This window comes from Neolamprologus brichardi, chromosome 3 (genome assembly GCF_056152115.1).
Source record: "Neolamprologus brichardi isolate AB-2024 chromosome 3, ASM5615211v1, whole genome shotgun sequence".
NCBI classification, from domain to species: domain Eukaryota; kingdom Metazoa; phylum Chordata; class Actinopteri; order Cichliformes; family Cichlidae; genus Neolamprologus; species Neolamprologus brichardi.
In genome coordinates this window covers 21,996,503-22,015,827 of record NC_142106.1, presented here as the reverse complement: position 1 = coordinate 22,015,827, position 19,325 = coordinate 21,996,503, and the positions used below count along the sequence as shown (strand labels likewise).

Sequence of the window (19,325 nt, the reverse complement as noted above, 5' to 3'; positions counted from 1 at the left end):
TTTTACACATCGGGGAAGACAACGTGTGCCCTCGTGTACATCTGATTTATCCATGTGCTTGTATTCCTGTGTAGGTGAAAGGGTTAACTGTTGTTATTAACGCGAGGAAGAGTTCAGGTTGCCTTTGTCAGTGTTGTTTGGGCATCAAGCGGACTGTGGGGACTGACGTGATCTATTACGATTCAGCTGTTTTCGAGGGCACTAGGAAAACATCCACACCCACCATGTTTGTCTAGTGTGCGTGAGACAAATAACAGGTCTTGCTGATCAAACCGGTGTTCTGACAAACCTTCTACTTTGGCAAAACGTCCTACCGTAAGTAGTTTATGCACATTTCTGCTGTCACAGAGGAATACCAGCACAAATATAAGTAGGTATGACGGTTTGCCACTTAACGTTGCCCATCAGAGTATGCTTGTAGCTTATATTCGTAAAGCCAGGGTGGTTTGGCACTTCATTTTACCCGTTAAAGTATGCTTGTAGGTCACATTCACAAAGGTAGCATGGTTTGGCACTTAATTTTAGCTGTTAAAGTATGCTTCTAGCTCAGATTAACAAAGGTAGGATGGTTTGGCACTGAATTTTAGCCATCAGAGTATTTTTCTGGCTAATATTCACAAAGGTAGGACGGTTCGCCACTTAATTAATTTCATGAATTAATTTAAGAAATAACGGGTAGGATGGATTCCCAGAACACCAGCCGTTCAAATGCCAGTTTCCGTAGTAATTGGGAAACAGTAAGTGTAGTGATGGGATTTCCGGCTCTTTTTAGAGAACCGGCTCTTTCGGCTTCGAACCGACTCTTCTTCAGGTTGTTTTGTTGCTTTAATTAATTTATTATTAACAATAATATAAAATTATGCACAAAAGGAATTACTAATGTAAAAAAAGTGGTTTTATTTATATATGTTTATATATAAATATTTACGGTGGCCCCTAGAGACAAAACACGTACAAACTCCAAAAAGCACATACAAACTCCAAAACACAGCTACCTAGATCACTTAAATTACACAATTGAAAGCATACTTGTATGGTTTGTCTATTTATACACAAGCACTCATATATTCAAATAATTTAAAAAAATGTTCATTTACCTGTTACTACCACACACCAAATCCGGTCGTGGGTACTTGCTGGCTTGTGTAGCCACTAGGTAACAAAAGCTCAACACTGCGCCGAGCATCCTGGAGCACTTCTGTTGTGTTTTGTACGTGTTTTGGAGTTTTTACATGCTTCTGAGTTTTTATGTGTTTTGAAGTTTGTACATGCTTTGTCTCTAGGGTCCACCGTAAATATACTTTTATTTATTCACTCCACATAAAATGTAATAAATAAATCATATAATACAAAAACGAACTATTCACAGTTCAACTTTTAACTATTTACATTTTCAGCTTCTTCCTTTTAAACAAATTTAAGAGCCATTTCATTCACGACTTACACATCACTAATGTGAAGTTAACTGGCTGTAACCGGTTTCAATTCCTTTTCCCCTTATTTTTCAGGTACTTTGGGTTTTTAATCAAACTTATTCTTCGATGTTTTTTATTTGATTTTATTTACTATCGTTTTTTTTTTTTTATTTAGTCTCTAGTGTTAGACAATTTTGCAGTTTTGAATTTCTTGTTTGTGTTTTTACTTTACTTTACTCTTAGGTTTTTATTTGTTTTTCTCTGTTGAATTCCCTTAAGCTATACTAACAATGAGACTGTGTCGTGTTTGGAAATAAAGCTCCAAAGTATGGTTGGAAACACCCAGGTCACGTGATTGTGGTTAATTGCGGTTTTGGTGCACTCCGCCACAAATTCGCCAGGTGGCCTTGCTTAGCTGCTGCTTCCAGGCAGGTGAGGCGCCTGCAGGATTAACATCTTGGCTGATACTTGTTGTTACTGAATGGATGTTTTTGATGCTTCTATTTATAACAAGCGGCAACATGCCCGGATTTAATCGCGACAGTCCATTTTACACTGACCAACAGCTTTTCAACCTCAGCAAACACATTCAGAGGTTGTTCAAGGAGGATAAAGAAACTTCATTATTGTTATTATTATTAGTAGTAGTATATTACTGCTCTGGAAGCCATATCTGGTGACATGGGCATGATTTATTCAGATTGAATCTGCATGTATGAGATTTTACGTTACAACAGTTGGAATAATAAAAAAATATAATAATATTAATATTTTCTTGAGAGTTAGTACGAAGTAGACCATGTGCAATTAATGGATTTTTTTCTTGCTTTTTTGCAGGATGAATCGTCCTTCAGTTTCTGACTGAGCCGTATGTGGGGCAAACTCAAACATTAAGTGCAGCTGACTGAAGCGGAAACAGCATGGACTTAGTTTCCTGTTAGAGGATCAGGGTCAGGAGAAGGGATGTCAGGGTTAAATAGTTTATTCTTCATAGAAATGATGCTGGACATGGGGTGTATATGCGTGGGGTGTGTGTGTATGTGGTAGAAGAAAATGTCCAGTGCACGGTAAGCCGCAGAGTCAGCAATTAAAGCGGAGCTGAAAAGGCAACAGGTCCTGTGACTGTAATTAACTTCTTCACCACCAGGTGGTATTGCTGGGTTCCCCAACACACTTCATAGAGCATTTTCTATTGAAAGTAGGAACAATAGAGAAAAATAGAACTGAGAAATGTCTGCCTCTTTTATTGTGACATTGAAAGTTTCTTTTCAGATCATTTAATAAATTTACAGCACAGAGCACATCTCTCTCTCTCTCCGTGCCGATATTTATTTAATGACACTCTGGGTTTCAGTGATTGAACAGTCTGTATTGATCTTTACAATCCACAGCAAAAACAATAATGAGATCAGATATTGTTTTATTCCTTACATGTGTGTGCGCCGTTAAAAAACAAAACAAAAAACCTCTGGTTCATAAAAGAAAAGGTTATTCCCCGTGCCTCGCCTGCCTGGAAGCAGCAGGTACACCACATGTTGAAACTTGAGTGAAGTCCAAATATCGCAATTAGCCATGGTTACATGACGTGTGTGTTTTGACCCACCCACACCTTGGAGCAGTGTTTCCAAACCTCTGAGCTTAGAAAGCTCGACACAGTGTAAAAATGTAATTACTGACGCCCCACCCAAACTCAGCTCAATACTGCTCAATAGTGAAGCTAGTGCTTCATTACAAGCTCTTGTAATGCTTTCTTGTATCAAATCCTGCCTCTGCTACACTGACTGTAGTCTATCTATCTAGATATAATATAGATATTGTTTAAATAAACATTGTTTATTTGAAGCTGAAATTGAGGTTGTATCCGTCTCAGAGTTTCCATCAGTACAAACAGAAAGCATCTGTTCATGGTCTAGTTTTTCATGCATACAGACACCAACAGGAATTTTGCTTCAGCAATTACACAACAGCTTCAACGCAAATTGGTGACAGCAGCGCTTACAGTACACATGACTGCAGCCTCCTCAGGCAGCAGTATAAGGGACTGACGACTCCTCAAGTATCTAGTATGTTGTGTGTTTCAAGTGTGTGTCATTCACTGTCTGTGTGTGTAAAAATTGCTCCATGCTGTGAATTTAAGAACCCCAACATGAAATATAAGATGAGATTTGTCATCACTCTGAGTTTGTTGGAACATCTTTTACCCTCCTCTCTGTGCCTTCAGTCATCTGCTGGGGAATCCAGAGACACGACAAAGAGTCAGGGACTGGTTTTAGTTTTACTGCCAGGTTAGATGCAGGTTTGCGATGGTGGGGTCACAGTCTGGTATCAGGTATTGAGCTTGAGGTCAGCTGAGTTTTCTTAGTGAACCACTTGTTGTAGTCAAATGTTGTGAACATGAATAAAAATCTTGTCGGTTTGATTCTTGACTTTTTAGTTAACAGGACCCAAAGAGTCCAGGTAAATATTGTCCTGTCCAACCAGGTCTGCTCCTCGACAGGGATTTGTGCACTCACCCTTATCATTTATCCTATATACAAATGTATACAAATATATGTTAGAGTAAGTTTGAAAATAGGGCCATTTTAAAGTATGCAGACAACTTTCAGGCTGCTCCAGGAAAATAGATCCAGCCACGGCCCAGTGCTTGCTGAGTTTGTCAAATGCTGTGATTAGTCCTGCATTCAGTTGAGCAAGACTAAGTGTAAGACTAAAGACATGATCATTAATAAAAAAACAAACAACAAGCATGCACCCAAAGTCACTTTTATTGAAATTCAGATTGTGGAGTGTGTTCAGTGTCATAAATATCCTGGAACAGTTATTGATTCAAAGCTTCATTTAAAGCAAACTGAAAACAAGAAGCTCTCTCATGTGTGAGAAGGCTTTCTTGTTTCTACATTGATAAAACCACAATGATTTTATTTATATCTACTCTTCATTGGATCTGCTTTATGTTTTTCTTTGGTGGCTTAAGAGGCTGATAAAGTGCGTAACAGTTTGTCAGCTGCTCGGATCCAGTTTTACTGCTGTGTTCACTGGTACAGCGGAGTTATTGACCTTTAACTAAAACTGAAAGAAAAGATGAAACATAAACAAAGTCATGAGCGGTCACTTACCACTAATGCCTCACCTCACTGATAGGAGAAGTGCTGAGTATATCTTATCTTATGTTCTCGTGGCTTGAAAGTAAAGCCAACTGAATACAAATCTACTGAGAGGGGAAGCGATAAGAGTTTGCATTTGATTCTCTAGTAGGCTTTTTATGTGCATGGTTTATTTATTTATCTATAAAATGTCTTTAAGTGTAGGTAGTAAAGTAGCAGGTCCAAAAAAATAACATCTCTGTTTTACTGTAATGTAAATGTTTAATCACAGTCTGTAAAGCAGGGTGTGACTGGAATGAGCAGTTTGGAGACTTTGTGTTTGTCACGTGTCTGAATAGACAGGTTTAACAGTGAGCTGAAGCTTCTTCTTTATCTGAAATATTCAGGCTGTTGTTTGTTCTTTCAGCTTATTAAATCGAAGTGGACAGATTGCTGGTCGCTCTCCTATAAACAAGTAAGTAGACTTTAAAACATCCTGTGTGAACGTGTGTGCTTTTGTTGTTTACTTTTTGATGCAAGCGCCTTTTAAAAAAAGACCGTGTGGTATGTGGGCAAACCATGATCAGTTTCAAGCAGCGTCAGAAAAGCAAACAGCTACCATGACAGAAAAAGCAGGACAGAGACAGGAAAGCAGCTTTTAGTTTGCTCATGTGATGCAAAACAAGAAACACCACAAGGGGTTTTATGAAAGTGCGCAACAGGAAGAAAACAGCGGCACAGTGGTGTCTACAGTGCTACTAATGCTTAGGCTATAATAATAATAATAATAATAATAATAATAATAATAATAAAAAAATAGTATCTCTATTACTATTATTGCTATTATTATGTTGTTGTGGTTTTGTTGTTTACCTGAATTAATGACGTGACACAGTAAAAACATAAATAAGGAAACAAAACATACACAGATCCCTTTACCTTGATGTCCCTTGGGGCCGTCTTATTTGACTTAATTTATTTTGCTACTGACCATCGACCCCATGGACTAATGTTCAGCTTGAGTTTAATTCAGTTTCATTAATATAGCACCAAATCAAGACAAACTTTATATTATAAGGTAACAACCCTACAATAATATATATATATATATATATATATATATATATATATATATATATATATATATATATATATATATATGAGAGAAAACGACAACAATCATATGACCTCCTATGAGCAAGTGTCACTTTAGCGCACCCAGTAAAGTCAACAGGAAAACTTTACATGCTCTTCCGTGTTCGTAGAGAGGAGCTCATGGTTCGTAGAGACAGCTGCCAGAGACGGAGAAACACAAGAACAGGTAGAAAACTAAGCCTAAAAACATCTAAACATGTTATTGGAGTAATACTGAAAACACACTTCACTCTGATGTCAACAGACCATTTTAAATCTTGTAGCTGAAACATGCGCATAATTATGATCATGGTTTGGCTCATAGACATATATTAATTCATGTGCTGGTGAGCTGCACAGAAACTGTGTCTGTGTACACTCTGTGTGGGGAAATCACTCAGTGGTTTTTAAGCTGGTGAAAAATGTGAAATATTTCACTTTTATTTTTATTGTCTTTTTAAAAAAAAAAGATATTTATTAAAACGTTCTTCCTCTGATTCGTTCTCACAGAGAGAAGATGATCAGGATCCTTCTGTTTCTCGGCCTGGCGTCCTCTGTCTGTGAGTGTCCACATTTAGACACAGTTATCTTTTGGTAAATTCAAATAAATAAATAAAAAGGATAAATGAACACACAATAATGAGGTGGTGTCTTCTCAACAGGGACGTTTGTTTTGAAAAGGACTGCGACTGTCTTTGAGGCCAAGGAGGACGACAACATCACCATCAGATTGAACAGTCAGCTCCAAGCTGACGTGTCTCTGGCTGACATGATGTGTGTTTTCCACTCAGACGTCACTAAGATTTTGTTTAAAATGATCAGAGGAGTGGAGGACTCTGAGTCTCAGGATGAGCAGTTTGCAGGACGAGTTCAGACTGACAGAGACGCTCTGAGAGGAGGACGAATCAGACTTCATCTGTCCAGAGTCACAGCTGAAGACTCTGGAAGCTACAGGTGTGACGTGGCTGCCGACTACGACGACAGCCTGAAGAGATGGAGGCTCGAGACAAATGGTAAGTTGACTCCTGTATCTCCTTACGACTGGACTGTAGCTACAATGTTCAGATTTTCATCTAATTCAGATTTTCATCCTCAGAAAATTTTGTTTTGAGTGTGGGTCGAACCTCTGATGGAAACAGCACTTATGTCTTACTCAGACCTCTGATATTTGGACTACCAAAAGGTAAATCAACAATCTTTATCCACAGTTCTGAGTACCCTTTTTAACACATCACACTTTAGTCGTCTAAAAGGTTTGGTGTTTGAAATTTACAGTGAATTGTGGAATTATTCTGTCGGGCTGGGTCTGTGACCCAGCAATTTGAGTGCTTTTTGTAAATGTGTGTTTTATTATAAATATATGTGTAGTTCTGTAGGTTTTAGATGAGTGTATTCTAGTTTAGGTCCATCTAGGTCCTCTTCTGTAAGTCTGTTCTTCTCTAGGTAGTTTGTCATATATTTGTTGTCTGCGTATTTCATTTTGTCTAGTTTGTGATGTCATGCCAGCCTCTCAGTGTTTCCTGTTGTATTTTGGAAGTCTAGTGTTCCCTTGTTCAGTGTGCTTAGTTTTATAGTTCCCCTGTGGTGTCATTATGTTCATTAGTGTCAGCTGTTTCCCCATGTGTTTCCTCTTCCTCTGATAATCCCTTGTGTGTGTTTAGCCTGTCTTTGTCAGAACGTCTGTGTTACCACGCCGAGTCATAGAAATCATAGCAGTCATAGTCTTTATAGTTGTCTCTATGTTTCGTCACAGTTGGCTTTTAGTTTTCCCAGTATGGGTTCCAGTTTAGTTGTCGCTCCTGATTTTGCCTTTGTTCATGTTTACCAGCCTAAATAAAACAGCTCGCTTTTGGTTCAAGTCTCCGCTCCGTCTTCTTCTCTGTCTGGATTTGGGTCCACTGCTTCACTACACCGGCGTACCCCACCGTGACATATTTAAGTTAAAATGGTCTGAACTTCATCACATTTGTGATAGCTGCCACGCAATCAAACAAGCATGTAATGAACACAGGGCGACATCTCACGGGAAATACATGTTATAGATATATAATTTTATATAACATGATGTACATTATGCAATCATTTATTGTTTGGGGCAGAATTTCTTATTCATAATCAAGTTTTTCATGCTTTATTAATCAAAAAAAGAATAACAACTTACTTTTTTCAGTGAATAGATGCATGTAATTTTGATTGATGTATTTGGTTTTGTCTTTTTATTACATCTACTTTTGAACCTAGTTTTTTATTATTATTATTATTATTATTATTATTATTATTATTATTATTATTTCTGTTTCTATTGTTTAAGCTTTCCTGTTTCTACCTTTGTTTTATCTGTACAGGTTTTGCGTCTCTGCACATGATTGCGAGGAAAATAAAGGTGGACGACAAAAAGAAAGTTTTGATTGCAGGTGATACTGAAGTTAATTCAGGACTTCCTTTGAAAGACGGTGGTGGGTTTACTCATTGATCAACTGCAAAAAGATTTGCCAACTGTGACATCACAGAGCTTTCTTGCTGCACAACAAGCCCAATTCTTACCCTTAAAGTCTAAATACAATGTTTAGTTTCCAGATTTGTTCCTTTTTGTGTTTGACAATTGGCTGATTTCTGTGCCTGTACTGTTACGTCCCTTTTGTTGGCTTTGATACAATTGTTTATTTTATGGTCTGTTTTCTCCACACAGGTCCAAAGCCAGCAGAAGAAAGGGCATGTCATGAAAAAATCTCATTATTTGTTCTAATGGCATTTTTAAATGTGGCAACTGCAGGAGTTGTATTACTTTTCATAAGAGGTCTTTGTAACCTGTTACGATGGTAAGGTACACTGGCAAACTTTGGATCGAAATGTTTGACTCAGTTGTCCTCGTTTGATTTAGTCTGACTGTCCTGTTTATTGTTACAGTTCAACACCACATGGAAACGTCCACACTGTAATAAAACGACTTAAATCAACAGTGAATTCCCTGCCTGTTAATGTTGTGAATTTGATTTAATTAAATTCTACTGCTGTGCTTAAAAAATAAATACAAAAAAATATATATAAGTAAAAGAAAGGGAATCTTTGCACCTGTAAGATTTCCTTCAAACGAGGAAAAAATAGAAAAGTCATATGTGATGTTACAACACTGATTCTTAGCTCTAAGTCAAACAAATTATTTTAGAAAAAAAACCCCATCATAATAGACCCAGTGAGTTATGGTGTCCATTTCCCAAATACATTACATACTTTTTTTCTTTAAAATATATGTAAGTAAAGCAGATCATGGAGTCAGCATTTGAAAGTTTCAAATTATACTGCATGCACTCTTTTGTCACTGACTTTGCAGTACTTTAAAAGGATCCCAGAACAGAAACACTGATCTTAACCACCCCATCTAGTGCTGCAATTGCACTATAATTTTAGGCTGGATTGTTGAGTAGTATTATCTTTTTTTAATTGTTGATTTTGAGAATAACATGTAAATATTATTTTACATGTGTTATTTTTCCTTCTGAACAGACACGGTTTGTTGAACTATATGTTTAAAATCCTACAACACTACATCAGATGTGACAGTCAGATACCCGTTGGATGCTGGGATAGGAAACCATTTTTTGAGATCCCCAGAAAACACAAAGTATCTCTTTGAGGTCCAACCCTACCTTCATTGTTCATTCTTATTTTGTCATGCCTGGCAATGCCAATAAACTTGCCAATGCTTCAGGATTCACTGTCACATAACAAACAGGTGGCAGCAGCACCCACAGTACACATGAAACCAGTATGACAGGACTCCAAGGCCCGTGGTGCAGGGCTGTGTCCAACTTTTTATGACCTCTATGCAAGATTCTGTTTGTGGACTGTGCAATTATAAACCTACAGAGAATGATAACAAAAGGTCAACAATGGGGCTCATCTAAGTCCATGTTATTCTTGAAATTTAGATTTTATTCTCTGAATGAACAATTAAAAAAACATAATACTAAATAACAGACACTGCATTTTCTTCATAAATGATCATTTTAAATGTAAGAAACTTAAACTTAGCTTTTAAACAGCCCTGCTAAGATTGGCAACCTGTCCAGGGTTTACCTTGCCTCACCACAGGCTTACCCATATAGTCATTTGATTTTGGGGTTGTTTGTGTTTTCTTTGTATTTTTGTAGGTTCTTTACCTTACAATATAAAGCACCTTGTTGCTGTTATTTGGTGCTATATAAATAAAACTGAATTACACTGAATAGGGCCTATCCAAGCTACCCTCATGACCCTGGTATGGACAAGTGGAAGAGAATGAAGTTCTTAAACATGAAATGTAACAACATAAAAATATCTCCCTCCTGCCCTAAGACAATAAATCAATAAACTGGGTCATTTTACAGTTGAATGGAAAATAAATTCAGTCATTACATTGAATAAAAGAATGCTCAATATCCATATAAAGGAACAAAGAACAACTCAAGATAGAAACAAAACAAAATGGCATAATAGCTATAATTAAATTTTAATAAACATGTATCTATCTTGTTTATTAAAGAAGAGCATCTATTTGAGAAGAATACTGCTGCTGTAGTTGGAAATGAATCATATATAAGTCTCTATTCCACCAAACTGCTTCCTGGATTTCAATTAACATTAAGTGATTGATTTCTGTATGACTTTATCAGTATCTCACATTGTTGGATTTTTAACCTAATCTTTTTTGCACTGCTGCTTCAGTTCATTGAGGTTTGCAGACATTTGTGTATGTACAGCTTGCTTGAGGTCCCGCTACACCAGTTAAATACAGTCGAGGTCTTTTTCTGATTGGGCCACTGCAGCCTCTTGATTCATTGCTGGTGTGTTTGGGATCAGCACCCTGTTTAAGCCAAGTTTTAGCTTTTGGACAGATGGCTTTACATTTGGCTGTAGAATACTTTGTACTACAGAGTGCACAGATCCAGTGGCTGGACAACAAGCCCAAATCCTTCCCTTTCACCACCGCACAGGCAGTTGGTATGATTTGTTTGTGTTGGTTTGGTTTTCTCTGAACATGGGGCTATGAGTTGCGGACAAATATCCCCACTTTGGTCTCATTTGTCCAAAAAGCATTGTTCCAGAAGTCATGTGTTTTGTCCAACTTTGTGCGGCTGTGTTCTTTTTAGAGATGGGAGGCTTTCTCCTGGAAATCCTTCCAACCAGCCACACAGTTTCTCAGGGCATTGCATGGTCTGACTCTTGGGAAAATTGATGGACCTGTGTGGTCCTCCTCATGTGGGTCCAGTTAGGTTTTTGTTGTGTGATTTTTTTGCTCCTGCCTTATGTTATGTTTACATTAACACCGCAGAATTTGGGTTTTTTGTCTTGCTTTCCGAGCCTCACATTTGGATCCCACTCTGCCTGCTACACAGCGGAGCCTTGACGATAAGTGTATGACAGTGAGTGCTCAATACTTCTAAAGATGATCAAAAGAAAAAGACAAAGACATAGAGAGGAGGAAACATGTCTTTTAACAAAATTAGACTTTATTTATTTCAAAGTGATGTCCTTAAATATAAAGTCGTACAGCAGCTGATACAAAAGAAAAAGTCATGAGACCACAATACATAGTCACAATGCTGGGTTTGCCTATGTAGGTACTCAGTTAATTATAGTCTAATGACGACACCTGTTTCTAAACTTAACTCTGTATTATTAATGTTTACGTTGGTGAAACACTACAGTTTATGGTCACAGTGTTCAGGTTAAAATACAATGTGATTGTGTGTTTGTTGAAATGATTCAGAATATGTTTTTTTCAACCTTATTAACATCAACCTCATATCCTCATGCTTATTTCTGGAAATTCAGAGCTAACATATTACATTTAGACACCAATTCTGCCTGTTGTTTTGTTTTTTTAATGTTGATTCTGATGTTTTCAGGCTTCTAGTATTAAGAGTTAAAATAAATAAAGAAGCCATTTTTAAAGTGAGTTGAGTTCATTTCATGACATGTTTGAGCAGTGTGTGGTTCTTCTTTAATAACTCAGTGTTGCAGTCACATGTTAACAAGTGAAAGAAAAGAAAGATTGTTTACGCATTTGCTTCTTTTGTCAGCTTAACCCCCGATGTCCTTACTCTTATTTTTGAAGACAGTTGGAGTTATAAATAATATAAATATAAATCTTTATGTGAAAATAATTTCCTTACAAAGTTTTTAAACAGTTTTTGGATCCAAAAACACTTTATTAGCCTGTGATGATCCAAATAAACCTCCTAAAACTAAATAACAAGTGAGACTCTGACACTTAAATAAAGTGCGCAACAGCTTGTCAGCTGATCGGATCCCGTTTTACTGACAACGGCACTGAGTCATTGTGCTTTAAGTCAAAATGAAAGTGAAACTAAAACACACACGGCAATAAACAACAAGAAAAAAAAACCCAACAGATGAATGCTGACTGGCCAGTATATCATGATATCGCAAAACGCAGTATCGGCGCGTTGAAGTGAATAAAAAGCTACCAACGGGAAGAAGAAGAGACAACAGGAGTATGAACTTGATCTTTTAGTATGTTTTGCTGTGTTTCTGTGTCATTCTTCCTTGTTTTGTACTGCAGTTGATATTTATTTATTATTATTACGTTTTTATCTCTTTCTTAAAATGCCTTTGTAAAGTAGCAGGACTGAAATGTTACATGTCCGATAATGAACACGTTTAATCACAGTCTGTAAAGAGGATGTGACTGGAATTAACAGTTTGAACACTTCGTGGTATTCTGCTTCATCCGAAACATTCAGAGTGTTGTTTGTTCTTCCAGCTGATCATCAGGTGACAGAACTGATGTGATAGAAAGTGGACAGATCGCCGATCGCTCTCTTACAAACAAGTAAGTAGACGTTAAAACATCCTGTGTGAACGTGTGTGCTCTTGTTGTTTACTTTCTGTTGCACTCACTGTTTAAATAAGCTACGTGGGCTAATTTTCATCAGATTGGAAACAGGATAAAAAACAAAACAAAACAAATATCTGACAGAAAAAGGACAGAGAAAGACAAACAGCTCTTAGTTGGTTCATGTGATACAAAACATGAAAACCCAAAGGGGTTATGAAAGTGCGCAACATGAAGTAAACTGTGTTTACAGTGTCAATAAGAGTTTATAATAATAATAATAATAATAATAATAATAATAATAATAATAATAATAATAATAATAATAACAATTATAATTATAATTATAATAATGATTTTGTTGTTGTTGTCAAAAACACGAGGCTTGTGGCTTTTCCTATCACAAAAAACAGAAAACTGAATGTTTATGTGCAAAATAAAAGACACGCACCAGATAGGAAGATGCAACCCGCGTTCGTGTACATATAAAAGGCACTGTTTTTGTCTGCTAGAGTGGGATTTTCACGGCATATTCTGCACCAAATCTCTGTGCATCCATCATTTGCCTCCTGCAACCACTTTTCCGAGAATACGTGCTTCTTTTGCGGTTCGGATTCCTTCTGACATTTCTTTGGAGGTGGAGGAACACCAGAGTAATTGCTTAAAGGAGCTTGCTTCTTCGACATCCTTAGGAGTTCTAAACAAATGTGTGTCCTCCTCCAGAAAATCTTATGTATGCAAACACGCGTTGCAACTTCTTATCTGGTGCACGTCTTTTATTTTGACAGCGAATGAGCACCTGGGGATATGTGCACCCCTGCATATAGAAAACTATATCAACCATTTAACAAACTGTTAGAAAAAATTTTAACAAAATAAATCAAAAATAAATCTGAATCTGTCTAAAAGTTCATTACATATATTTTTGTGAAATTTCAGGAAGGAGATTTAAACCGACAGTGAGCACGTGACCTTGATGTCCCTTTGAGGCCTTCTGAATTTACTTCATTTAATTTTCTGGTGAGCACCGATGGTCGTTGCCTAATGTTCAGTTTTGTTATCTGTGAGGTCTGATGAAATGAAAATCAATAACACTGATTTTTTTTTCTTTTTAAATTTCACAGGTTAGTGAGTGTAATGCACCCAGTAAAGTCAACAGGAAAACTTTACATGCTCTTCCACATTGGTAGAGACAGCTGCCAGAGACGGAGAAACACAAGAACAGGTAGAAAACTAAGCCTAAAAACATCTAAACATGTTATTGGAGTAATACTGAAAACACACTTCACTCTGATGTCAACAGACCATTTTAAATCTCGTAGCTGAAACATGCGCATAATTATGATCATGGTTTGGCTCATAGACGTACATTAATTCATGTGCTGGTGAGCTGCACAGAAACTGTGTCTGTGTACACTCTGTGTGGGGAAATCACTCAGTGGTTTTTAAGCCAGTGAAAAATGTGAAATATTTCACTTTTATTTTTATTGTCTTTTAAAAAAAAGATATTTATTAAAATGTTCTTCCTCTGATTCATTCTCACAGAGAGAAGATGATCAGGATCCTTCTGTTTCTCGGCCTGGCGTCCTCTGTCTGTGAGTGTCCACATTTAGACACAGTTATCTTTTGGTAAATTCAGATAAATAAATAAATAAAAAGGATAAATGAACACACAATAATGAGGTGGTGTCTTCTCAACAGGGACGTTAGTTTTGAAAAGGACTGCGACTGTCTTTGAGGCCAAGGAGGACGACAACATCACCATCAGATTGAACAGTCAGCTCCAAGCTGACGTGTCTCTGGCTGACATGATGTGTGTTTTCCACTCAGACGTCACTAAGATTTTGTTTAAAATGATCAGAGGAGTGGAGGACTCTGAGTCTCAGCATGAGCAGTTTGCAGGACGAGTTCAGACTGACAGAGACGCTCTGAGAGGAGGACGAATCAGACTTCATCTGTCCAGAGTCACAGCTGAAGACTCTGGAAGCTACAGGTGTAACGTGGCTGCCGACTACGACGACAGCCTGAAGAGATGGAGGCTCGAGACAAATGGTAAGTTGACTCCTGTATCTCTTTACGACTGGACTGTATTTATATTGCAGATGAACAAACATTAATTCAGATTTTCATCCTTAGAAAACTTTGTTTTGAGTGTGGATCGAACCTCTGATGGAGACAGCAGTGATGTCTCACTCAAACCTCCAATGTTTGGACCACCAAAAGGTAAAACAGATTTGAGGAGCCGCATTCAGAGAGTGTTTCAATAAATTTTATTTTTATTTGTCTAAAACGTTCAGAGTCATAAATTTACAGTAAATTGTGGAATTATTTAAGTTAAAAATGTCTAGACTTCATTATGGTTGTGATAACCTCCACAATGATTTGCACTGACAGGAAAAGTTATAGAAAAAACTATAGAAATGTAATAAAGATATTTATTCAGGAAAATGATGCAGGGGGGGTTGGGGCACATACAATACAAGCCATGCATGTGTTACAGAAAGTAGAGGTTACAGCATGCAGGATGAGAACTCATTACTGTATGTACTGTTTTCAAAAACAATCCTTTGTTTTCTAGATCCACAACTAGCAGGAAGAAAGACAAGTCAGGAGGAAACGGTGCTGTTTGTTCTGGCTGTAGTTTTAATTATTGCAAATGCAGGAACCATCGTACTTTTAATAAAATTTCTTCATGATGGTTTAAAACGGTACGTTGGCAAACTTTTATTGCATCTACATGTTTGACTGTTGTCTGCATTTGATTTTGCCTGACTGTGGTGTTGTGTGTTGTATATTACAGATCAACAACATGATGAAACACTGCTACTGTGTCCCTGATCAAATGAGTCAAACCAACAACGACTTTCTTACCTGCTCCAGTTGTGCTAATGTTAAAAACAAACTAACAAATAAACAACAGCAAAAAAAAGCTTACTATAAGAAAATTACACTTAGAAGATGAAAAAAGACAAAAAAAAAAAAAGAATCACAGATGTTAAAATGCTGTTTCTTTGCTTTCGAAAATCTTTTTCAGTATTTGTTTCTTTTCTAAATTGAGCCTTTAAACTAAGAGTTGATAGAAATGATATTTCAGAAGCAAATAATTCTACATTTAGTGAGTTAGGATTTAATTTCCTCATATATAACGCATATACAATATGATGTATTTTTCTCACTTAAAAATACTCAAATTAAGATCAGTGTATATCATGGGAATAACAGCTGTGGGGTTTAAGGAAGAAAGAACAGATGTAATTTTCTGTACGATCTCTTCAAAGTCCTTCTTTTCTGTATCTATTACCACATTGTATTCATATGCACAGAGCAATAACTTACTTGTTATCAAAAGGGACTTTGATATATGATTTCATCAATTAAATTGCACAAGGCATATTGTAGAGGGTACAGCAGCCATGCACAAATGCTAACTTTATTTGAAACATCTTGTATGTAGATATTTTGATTCTGTTCTTGAAATAATCCAGTGCTGCGTGGTAGACTGCTGCAACAGCTGCCAGCACATGTGTTCTTAAGCTTCCTGTTTTTCTGGTTCTTTTTGTCACACTCTTGGCAGTCAAGACTCTTTGCCAGCTCATCCTTCTGGCAGTGCATATCCTGTTTGCTTTGAAGTGAACACAACATGGTTTCAGAGCTGAAGCTAACTGGAGGACTAAGCAGCTATCAGAGATCCATGATATGGACAAAACTGGGGAACAGAATCCGCATTGCGGTTTGATGTAAATCATGGACAAGGCTCTGCACTCACACTTCCTGGACTATGGTGTGACCAATTTTTTGAGTGGACAGAGACATTAATCTGAGAGGCAAGAAGAAAGGTGGAGGAATTCTACGGTTTCTCAATATAAAGGGCTTTAATAATTTGGTATTTATAACACAATAATTTCCCTGCTTTTGGGTTAAATAAAGCATATTTTATCTCACCTTATTTTTTATTCAGTGAATAAACTCAAAGACTGGAAGCAGCATTAACTGTTAATAATGATTACAGTTTAAAAACCAAGTGCAGTCAAAAGGAAGCATGCGTGTGAGCTGTGAAAGACCTTTTCCAAGTAGGACTTCACGGTATAAGAGTATCATATGGTCATACTGATGCATAAACAGCAAATAAATCCTTGTATCTCCTACTATTAAGTAAATATAACGAGATTGTGATATTTTTCCTTAGTTTACAACATTAGTGGCTAATTTCTAAAGAAATAAAGCACCTCTTATTGTTATATTGTTGTCCCAAGTAAAATAAAGTAATTTTTTTACAGAGAGCATTGACTTGCTCTTGCTTTAGTGTACAGGTTGTGCACCAAAAGCACACAGTATGGTTCTTAAATGGGTCTTAAAGGGGGCATGAAAGCTCCACAGGCTAATTCACACCATTGAGCCATGCTCTAAATAACGGGCACAGATATAACTCTGTCTATGAAGCTAGATTTAAGAAAAGGGTGCTTGAAGTTCAAGTTTTAAAAACAAGTTTAGCACCATCTTGTGCTAGTAAAGAACGAGACATCACCAGTTTGGCTCGTTGCAGCTAATAGACTTACATTAGTTTATGTTAGCTAACTAACAACAACAACAACAACAACAACAACAATAATAATAATAATAATAATAATAATAATACATTTTATTTGAAAGCGCCTTTCAGAACACTCAAGGACACTGTACATGGTAGAATAATAAAAGCAACATAAAAGCAAGCAGTTTACACAATCATAAAAGCATAAGACATAAAATAAATTTAAAATAGCAGAGTGGAGAGGTTATGTGGGATAAGCTATTTTGAACATGTGAGTTTTGAGTTGGGACTTAAAGAGAGAGAAGGAAGAGACATTTCTTAAATCAGGAGGCAGGGAATTCCAGAGTCGTGGAGCACAGCAGCTGAAAGCCCTGCTCCCCATGGTGGCAAGACGGGGGGGGGTGTCTCTTATTGTATCTCTGAACCATGTACAGTTTTATGACGCAATAACACAGAAAATTCTTTGACCTGAGCTAAAAAGTCAGATAAGAATGTGAAAGAACTACAAAATGAAGACAGACTGAAGAAGAAAGGAGAAAAGGGAATATGTTTTTTTTTTGTTTTGTTTTTTTACTGGTGAGCTTATTGCACCATCATTTGTCCAAGAGGAAGAATATTAGTTCCATAACTTGAAGAAAAAAAAAAACCATACACTACCGGTCAAAAATTTGGACACACCTTTTCAATTTAATGTTGTTTTTTTATTTTCACGACTATTTACATTGTAGATTCTCACTGACACATCAAAAGTATGAATGAACACACATGGAGTTATGTTAGTAAACAAAAAACTGTGAAATCACTCAAAACATGTTTTATATTTCAGATTCTTTAAAATAGCTTCCCTTTGCTTTGATTACTACTTGGCACACTCTTGGCATTCTCTCAGTGAGCTTCATGAGGTCGTCACCTGAATTGGTTTTCCAACAGTCTTGAAGGAGTTCCCAGAGGTGCTGAGCACTCATTGGTCCGTTTGCCTTCACTCTGCGGTCCATCCCATCCTAAACCATCTTGATTGGGTTTAGGCCTAGTGTGAGCCAGTTTTGTCATAGCGCTTGATAGTTTTTGCAACTGCACTTGGGGACACATTCAAATTTTTTGCAATTTGCTGGACTGACTGACCTTCAGTTCTTAAAGTAAGGATTGACTGTTGTTTCTCTTTACTCAGCTGATTGGTTCTTGCCGTAATATGAATTCTAACAGTTATCAAATACGGCTGTCAGCTGTGTACCAGCCTGACTTTTGCACAACACAACTGATGGTCCCAACCCAGTTATGAAAGCAACAAATTCCAGAAATGACCCCTGACAAGGCACACCTGTGAAGTGAAAAAAACATTTCAGGTGACATGTCTGTGAAGGTTCTCAGTCATCCAGGTCATTGTAGTCTAAGGAGCTTGGAAAGAAAAAGCATCTGGACTTCTTTAAATTGCTTGAAGAAGTTTCACCTCTCATCCGAGAAGCTTCTTCAGTTCTAGGGTCAAATGGTGGAGAGTCTCCGATATCTCCACCCCCCCCCCCCACCCCCCCGAAAAAAAAGAAGGACAAAAGGACCCCCTGAGGATCCTTTACCTAATCACAGAAGCTAAGGTGTGAAAACGGGTGTGCGTCACAATCAGCCAGGGTTTCGGGTGAGCTTATTGTGAAACCTAGCCCCACCCTATCATGTGATTTCTTGAGGTCAGATGGCCCTCCTCTGTTCAAAGATGTCTTTGAACGACACCAACTGTCTGCCATCTACAATCCAGTTTTGAGATCCCTTCCCAGACGCCTTAACACCCACTCACACCCTGGGCCATCTGACCTCAGGAAATCACATGATAGGGTTTCTTTCCAAGCTCCTTAGACCACTTCAAGTGACTACATCATAAAGAGAAGGTGTGTCCGGACCTTTGACTGGAAGTATGATATAACACACACACACACACACACACACACACACACACTATGAAGATCTAGATCTAAAAAACCAGTCCTCTTTATAGCGGTTGGATTATTTCTGTAAATTGATGAAGCTGAAGTTGGAATTATGCAGTCCAGTCATTTATTTCATTGGTGCAGGTATTCACACAGCACATGAATGAACAGCAGCTTCGGGTTTTACACACTTTGTAAGCTGTGTATAAAAAGAATAAACAATAATAAACAAAATTTACATTAATATTACAGATGAAACTGGTTCACTCATTTCTGTGTTGAACCAGCTAACTCAAATCTCTCCTGCTGTTACATCAACAATGTCATCTGGTGGTTACGAGTTTAGAGCAGAGTAAACTTGTGTCTGAAGCTTTATGTTTTGTGATGAATCTTTCTGATAGATGTGTG

General features: G+C 37.3%; 2 protein-coding genes across 4 annotated transcripts; both read left to right on the top strand.

Moving 5' to 3' along the window:
- The first annotated feature begins 5,698 nt into the window (after window positions 1-5,698).
- LOC148103906 (uncharacterized) lies at window positions 5,699-8,596 on the top strand. Of its 2 annotated transcripts, none has more exons than XM_087834524.1 (6): window positions 5,699-5,819; window positions 6,143-6,192; window positions 6,295-6,645; window positions 6,729-6,815; window positions 7,978-8,046; window positions 8,322-8,596. In XM_087834524.1, exons 2-6 carry the CDS (start codon window positions 6,150-6,152, stop codon window positions 8,453-8,455), a joined length of 684 nt encoding a protein of 227 aa, XP_087690650.1. In that variant the 5' UTR covers window positions 5,699-5,819; window positions 6,143-6,149; the 3' UTR covers window positions 8,456-8,596. The 2 variants fall into 2 exon arrangements, with proteins under 2 accessions (XP_087690650.1, XP_087690642.1); XM_087834516.1 differs by having other exon boundaries at window positions 7,978-8,088.
- Window positions 8,597-12,028: 3,432 nt separating this feature from the next.
- Window positions 12,029-16,390, top strand: LOC102799914 (uncharacterized). Of its 2 annotated transcripts, none has more exons than XM_087834555.1 (9): window positions 12,029-12,148; window positions 12,399-12,467; window positions 13,410-13,490; window positions 13,595-13,695; window positions 14,016-14,065; window positions 14,172-14,522; window positions 14,607-14,693; window positions 15,049-15,178; window positions 15,271-16,390. In XM_087834555.1, the coding sequence occupies exons 5-9, from the start codon at window positions 14,023-14,025 to the stop codon at window positions 15,281-15,283; spliced, it is 624 nt and encodes a 207-aa protein (XP_087690681.1). In that variant the 5' UTR covers window positions 12,029-12,148; window positions 12,399-12,467; window positions 13,410-13,490; window positions 13,595-13,695; window positions 14,016-14,022; the 3' UTR covers window positions 15,284-16,390. The 2 variants fall into 2 exon arrangements, with proteins under 2 accessions (XP_087690681.1, XP_087690686.1); XM_087834560.1 differs by having other exon boundaries at window positions 12,048-12,129.
- The last annotated feature ends 2,935 nt before the right edge of the window (window positions 16,391-19,325 follow it).

Coding starts and splice junctions, on each gene's coding strand:
- LOC148103906 (XM_087834516.1), top strand. CDS start 6,150: ATGATCAGGATCCTTCTGTTTCTCGGCCTGGCGTCCTCTGTCT. Junction 6,646..6,728: donor ATGGAGGCTCGAGACAAATG/GTAAGTTGACTC, acceptor TTTCATCCTCAG/AAAATTTTGTTTTGAGTGTG. Junction 8,089..8,321: donor ACTTCCTTTGAAAGACGGTG/GTGGGTTTACTC, acceptor TTCTCCACACAG/GTCCAAAGCCAGCAGAAGAA.
- LOC102799914 (XM_087834555.1), top strand. CDS start 14,023: ATGATCAGGATCCTTCTGTTTCTCGGCCTGGCGTCCTCTGTCT. Junction 14,523..14,606: donor ATGGAGGCTCGAGACAAATG/GTAAGTTGACTC, acceptor TTTCATCCTTAG/AAAACTTTGTTTTGAGTGTG. Junction 14,694..15,048: donor AATGTTTGGACCACCAAAAG/GTAAAACAGATT, acceptor TTTGTTTTCTAG/ATCCACAACTAGCAGGAAGA.